At 40.2% G+C, this 6,393-nt stretch overlaps 1 protein-coding gene across 2 annotated transcripts; it reads left to right on the top strand.

Annotated features, from left to right (window-relative positions):
- Positions 1-115: 115 nt before the first annotated feature.
- Positions 116-6,260, top strand: plrg1 (pleiotropic regulator 1). 2 transcript variants are annotated; one of them, XM_015041970.1, is made up of 15 exons: positions 116-280; positions 491-597; positions 1,434-1,570; positions 1,710-1,760; positions 1,887-1,980; positions 2,068-2,158; positions 2,535-2,633; positions 2,731-2,823; positions 3,215-3,364; positions 3,554-3,655; positions 4,371-4,473; positions 4,574-4,682; positions 5,218-5,357; positions 5,503-5,696; positions 5,775-6,260. In XM_015041970.1, exons 1-15 carry the CDS (start codon positions 272-274, stop codon positions 5,832-5,834), a joined length of 1,539 nt encoding a protein of 512 aa, XP_014897456.1. In that variant the 5' UTR covers positions 116-271; the 3' UTR covers positions 5,835-6,260. The 2 variants fall into 2 exon arrangements, with proteins under 2 accessions (XP_014897456.1, XP_014897455.1); XM_015041969.1 differs by having other exon boundaries at positions 1,707-1,760.
- Positions 6,261-6,393: the final 133 nt, after the last annotated feature.

Below are 6,393 nucleotides of genomic sequence, written 5' to 3'. Positions count from 1 at the left end.
TTCACGTTACTAAAAACAATACTTTACAAAACTCCCTCAGCTCTGGGAGTTGAATCCATCCCACCAAGCCGGACATGACAAGTCCTCCGGTCATCTCGGCCGGTAGGTGGCGCCAATTGTATTCCCTCGACAGCTCTTATGTTTATTTCCGGGGCATCTGCGTTGCTTGTGTTACAGCGGTTCGCACACTTGTGTGTCGAATATTTGGACTAGGTACCGGGTTTAATTTCAAAGAAATAAGTTCATATTCTGCTGTATATTTATCACCACAATGACGGAGGTAAGACATATTGGTGTTCATTACTGCTTTTCGTTGATCTTGTACCGTAGATAAGTTGCTACGGTACGCACATACCGTTGGGCCTGGCTAATAGCTGGAACAGTTAACATTTATTTATTACATGTTTGAGACAAGTATGTTTATTTTGAGAATTATGGTCTTTTTATAAATTTAATAAGTTTTTTAAGCTAATGTTATATGCTTCCACAGGAAGTGCAGAAGCACTCTGTCCACACTCTGGTGTTCAGGTCTCTGAAAAGGACTCATGACATGTTTGTCTCTGACCATGCTAAGACCATCGCTCTGGATGAAGATAGGTAAAATCTCGCCTGAATTTGCATACCGGTTGCTCATAAATTGCTGAAAGTAACCACAGATTTACACCATCTTTAAGTTAATTGACATGGTGCTTGTGTGATTCTGTGATCTTGGTTTGCTCCTGTAATAAATGCGTTTTTTGTGGGTTATTTGAACAACACATCTGTTGGAATAGATGTAGGGAGGGTATTTTATTATACAATTGTTTATCTAATAATCAAGAATTTACGCTCAAACTCCGCCAAAAATCAGAACTTTGTGCTATTGCTTTGTCTCCTTTACAATTACAGCCGTTATTTTTAATTTTAATTACATCAGTTTTGGTTCCATTTAGTTTCACCTTCTGGCTGAGGAACAATGCAGTGGCTCAGATCAAAACATACTAATGTATTAGAATGATGACTCCATGTCCAGACCAACACCTAATTGAGAATTTTTGGCAAAACCTGGAAACACTTGTTTCCATAAATTCCTCATACAGACTAAATTTAAGGTGTTTTGCAAAGAAGAGTGAACCAACTGTCATTTTTTACATGTACAAAGTTAGCAAACGCATACCAAGCATTTGTTACTCTTGTAAAATTAGACTCCCCAAAGTAATGAGTCGGGGCGAAATAAGTACATATTCCACAATAATATCTTAAATACATTTTCCTAATATTTTTCAGCCTAACTTCTTCTCTGCTTTCAGTGTATTGTTCACCTCTCTTTCAGAACTAATTCCAAGTATATATTTAACATAATCATTTATTAAAATAGACAAAGTGTGAATTAAAGTGAATGAAATGAACTTTAATGCCTTTATGTTAAAACACCTCATTGTTTCCTGACTCAGCCACAAAATGAAGATGGGCGTTAAGCTGAAAACAGAGTACGCTCCAGTTTTGCACATGCCTGTTCTGAAGGAGGGCAGAGACCGGGTCTCACAGCTTTCAGTGGGCCAGGAGCTCCACCCGGGCTACGCCCATCCAGGTCAGGAACAAAGGTCTCCATCACAGACCAGTGACTCCATTAATACAGTTTTAAGAGTATTTTCTTTTATAACGTATATGGGAGGTGTTGTTTTTGAGTCTCTTTTGTTTTTCTTTTTTAACAAAATAATTTTAAGGAGATGAAGCAGAATATCTGATCACTGGGACACATGCTTATCCCTCGGGACCTGGTAAATATTCTTTTCTTATATAAACGTCCAATATTTTCAGGGGGGTGGGGGGGTTGTTGTTGTTGTTGTTTTTAGTAAATGAAAGAACATTACTTAATACCTGTATGAACAATTTCTGATCTTTAGGAGTGGCTTTGACTGCAGACACTAAGATGCACAGGAATCCCAGTGAGGGAGGCGTCATCTCCATGGCGCTGGCTTTGCCTCCCGCACAAGTCCGGTAACGTGTTCAAACATATTAACACAAAATCCTGGAATTAAGTCAGATAAAAACACTCCTGAATTATAATTTGTCACAAAACTTTAGGCAAGAGGCAAGTCGGACTGCAGCCAGCGTTGCAGAAATCCATCGACACGCAGGAGGAGCAGACAGAGTTCACCCTCAGTCCACTGCTGTGGTAAGACAATCCCACATTTCCTCTCAACATTTGTCTTCATTATGTTGCAGGAATTGCAAAGCTGACATATCAGAGATGAACTGTGTTTTTATGGAGTTCACATGAAGATCTTTGCAGGAAATCAGTGTTTCATGACGGTTAAACCAACCTGGCAACATTCAAAAACCTGCATTTTATCCCCATTTAGAATAACTGAGACCTGAATTTTCAACTTTGCCTGGATTTTATTAACTGTATGTTAAGAGCTTTAATTCTGCATCACTTTTTATGCTTCATGAAACCAAAGATGGTTCACAGCAGCATGTTTTATAAATGACCTCAGTGGAACAAATGAAGATCCTTTTTTGTTTAGTGAAGTTCTGTTTGTTTGCTTCAGTCCCTGCTGGAGGGTGGAGGCACCAGAAACTCTGCGCTCATGAGGAGAGCACCAACGATGCCCAAACCACAGTGGCATCCTCCATGGAAACTGTTTCGGGTACCTGCATGCCATTTGAACAACAACTCATCGATCCATGCCTAAAATGATAACTGAGTGTGTGTGGTTATGTATTGTGGTGGGTGTGATCTGACAGGTCATCAGCGGTCATCTGGGCTGGGTGAGGTCCATAGCTGTGGAGCCTGGGAACCAGTGGTTTGTCACAGGATCTGCTGATAGAACTATAAAGGTAAGCTGTGCTCATCCCTTCACACTGAAGAAACATTTGATTGTTTCTGAAGTGTGAATATTGCCATGGTTTTTTTTTGTTTTGTTTTTTACTTAAAACTATGAGCCGTTATAATCTAAAAGTGGTTTTACTCAATCATGAAAAGAATGAGGGTAAAGAAAGTGAGCGTCATGTTTCAGCACCTCTTCTAGACCATTATTGATTTCTTTCTTCATTCAAATAATGTGAGTGTTTTTATGGGTGGAGTTGATCTAGAACATTTCATATCAGCATTAATTCATTCCTGGTAAAAGGCTCCTTTGAGGATACCAGGTAATATCCCAGGCTCTCTCTTCAGCATCATTTCAAGGTGCCATCTGTTGTATAATTTTCTGGATGTGTGTGCTGACAGATCTGGGACCTGGCCAGCGGGAAGCTGAAGCTGTCGCTGACGGGCCACATCAGTACGGTGCGCGGCGTGGCGGTGAGCAGCCGCAGCCCCTACCTGTTCTCCTGCGGGGAGGATAAGCAGGTCAAATGCTGGGATCTGGAGTACAACAAGGTACACTGTTCACAGGGTTATTGTCAGCAAGAGGGTTTTATTTTTTTTAAGATGGTTGTTTTAAACATGCTTTGATGTTTTGTTAAAAAGATCAAAGATCCATACGTTTTGTTATGCAAGGATGTGTTATTGTGTTATCTGTTTAATGATGTCTTAGCTGCATATTGACAGTATTATTTTGACCTGTAGGTGATCAGGCATTACCATGGACACCTCAGCGCCGTGTACGATTTGGATCTACACCCAACGATTGATGTGCTGGTGACGTGCAGCAGAGACGCTTCAGCCAGGGTGAGCTCTCACTGAGCAGCGCATCACATCGGTCAGCTCAGCAGTCCAAGCAGCAGAGCAGACAGTAAAGAGGTTTAACTCCCTTCAGTTCAGTTGGCTTTAGTTTGTAAACTAAGATTCTGTTTGACTGCAAACAGAATCTTTGCAGTCAAACAAAGCAACAATTCAAATCTCAATCTAAAAGTGCCAAAGTACATCTACAACACCAAATCCAAGTCACAGTTCACCTCTGGAACCAGATGTTATTCATGAGCAACATTGGTTGTGTTTCCTTTGACCGTATAATTGCGCAATTTGGCATTTTGAAAATAAATTTGCGTAATGGAAACAGCAACTTTGAAAGAACTCTTGTCTGTCGATGGAAAGCTTTGACCTTTGGATGAGGTGAGGGTTTTTGTCCGTGGTGAAATTTGTGTATTTTGCAAAACTCTAAAGAAAACACTTTTTTCACATCAACAGCCAGATGTTTGTACTGGCGCAAACCACGAAGAAAAAGATGACAGGAAGTAGTTGGAGGATGATGGCGCACCATGTTTTTAAATGACTTATTGTGTGAATACACTTATTCATTTGTGATTTAAATTTAGTTTAATAGATCATTGTACTTGTAAATTTTGATGCTAGTAGATTGTAGACTGTCCGAACTACGGTGAGGGAGGATCTCTAGCAGTGGAGCTTTGTTTTAAATGATGCTCTGTCGTTAATATACCTGCAGGTTTGGGACATCAGGACAAAAGCAAACGTTCACACACTCACTGGTCACACCAACACTGTCGCCACAGTGAGATGTCAGGCTGCTGAACCACAAGTCATCACAGGTAAATATTAGCTTTAAAAACCTTACGCTAATGTAAGACAGCACTCTTTCAGCTTTTAAACAAAGTCTTTGTCTTTCCTCTGACTGACTATTTTTTGCAGGCAGCCATGATTCAACCATCAGACTGTGGGACCTGATTGCTGGAAAAACCAGAGCGACTTTGACAAACCATAAAAAGTCTGTCCGAACTCTGGTGCTGCACCCCAGGCAGTGAGTAGACTCATACCAGTAGTAGACTCGGTTTAATGTGCAGACAGGAAACATTCTGGGATTTGGTTGGAGTATTTTATTATTTAATAAAACTGTGAAAAAAAGGTTTAATTTTTAATACTTTATTACCCATCTGATGCTCCAATTTCTTTTTTTCACTCTGTCTTCTTTTCTTATTTACTTAATGATCCACCTTCCATTCTCCGTCGTGCCATTACTCCTCACCATCCTCGTCTCTTTTGTTCTTTGTGACCTCTCCTTCCTTTTCTTCTGCTTGTCCTATTTTCTTTCTCCTTCTTTTAAAACCTCTAAAATATCTTGAATATTTAGCATTCTAAAACATCTAGAATATGTCTTTAGTGATTCCTAAATGCACTGAAAGAACTTGGAGCTCTGGATTGTTTTTGTCTTCTGTTTACTAGGTGTAAGATGGTTGTTTTTTTGTTTGTTTCAACGCAGCCTTTTTGGAAATAACCTCTATTTAAAAATGCAAAGGTGGAATTTTTATGTAACATTTGGTTCTTTGTTCCTTCAGGTACACCTTTGCTTCAGGATCAGCTGATAACATCAAGCAGTGGATGTTCCCTGATGGCAGCTTCATCCAGAACCTCTCCGGCCACAACGCCATCATCAACACGCTGGCTGTCAACTCTGATGGTGTTTTGGTGTCTGGAGGTGATTAAAAAAAAAAAACAAAACTTTTTTTCCTCTCACCTTAACATGACTCTTGATTACCTTATGATACATGTATCATGAGGTGTACCAGCAGCAAAGTGACGGAACATATAGATTTACACAGAATAATTTGCTCGTACTCTAGCTGACAATGGAACCATGCACATGTGGGATTGGAGGACAGGCTACAACTTCCAGCGGATCCACGCCGCTGTGCAGCCCGGATCGCTGGATAGTGAGTCTGGAATCTTCGCCTGCTTGTTCGACCACTCCGAGAGCCGGCTGATCACCGCCGAGGCTGACAAAACCATCAAAGTTTACAAAGAAGATGACACGGCTGTAAGTTATCCTGTTCCAGTTAATGAGTTTAGAATCCGTCTGGAGGAAAATGGCCTAACGGTGTTTTCTGTCTTACAGACTGAAGAAAGCCATCCGATCAACTGGAAACCAGAAATCCTCAAGAGAAAAAGATTCTGAAGATTTTTTTTTTATTATTTCCCATCCATCCGATTTTGTTTTGGTTAGACAAACTGTGTTTCATTTGTGAGTCTTTAGCCAAACCAGTCCCATTTTGATTTCCTTTATTTTAGAAACTATGTACAGTCACCACTGAATGTTTCCAGACCAGTCAGAACAACCTGTTGGAGAGCCAGGAACTTCCAGATGAGTTCCTGATGAGCACTCGGTTCTGTCTCCTCCACTCTTCAGGTCTAAGCTTTATTCCCTCTGATGTGGCAGAATCCAGGAAATGCTCAGTGCTGATTACTAGTTGTACATACATGAAAACTTTCCTTTGTTCCCGCATGATCTGAGCTTTACTTTTGCTCATTTTCATTAAAGACTGCTTTTTTACAAACTTGTTTGCTTTTTAAATAAAGGTTCTCCACCTCCTGGGATAAAGTGTTCCTGAAGTATTTTCATCTAGTTCTTTTAATCTCCTCAGTAACACTGGTCTCCAGGTTCACCTGTGAGGTCGACACATTTAAATATCTGATTGTATTACAGAAATATTAGTAACTGATCAACATTTAATCAT

This window comes from Poecilia latipinna, unplaced genomic scaffold (assembly GCF_001443285.1).
Source record: "Poecilia latipinna isolate Pla-1442-1.1 unplaced genomic scaffold, P_latipinna-1.0 Scaffold574, whole genome shotgun sequence".
In the NCBI taxonomy this organism is placed as follows: Eukaryota; Metazoa; Chordata; class Actinopteri; order Cyprinodontiformes; family Poeciliidae; genus Poecilia; species Poecilia latipinna.
This window is presented reverse-complemented; position numbering and strand designations above follow the sequence as displayed.

What these genes read in the sequence shown, in the direction of transcription:
- plrg1 (XM_015041969.1), top strand. An exon ending in ACCCTCAGTCCACTGCTGTG is followed by an intron (nt 2,159 to 2,534) that starts GTAAGACAATCC and finishes TGTTTGCTTCAG; the next exon opens with TCCCTGCTGGAGGGTGGAGG. An exon ending in GGGATCTGGAGTACAACAAG is followed by an intron (nt 3,365 to 3,553) that starts GTACACTGTTCA and finishes TTTGACCTGTAG; the next exon opens with GTGATCAGGCATTACCATGG.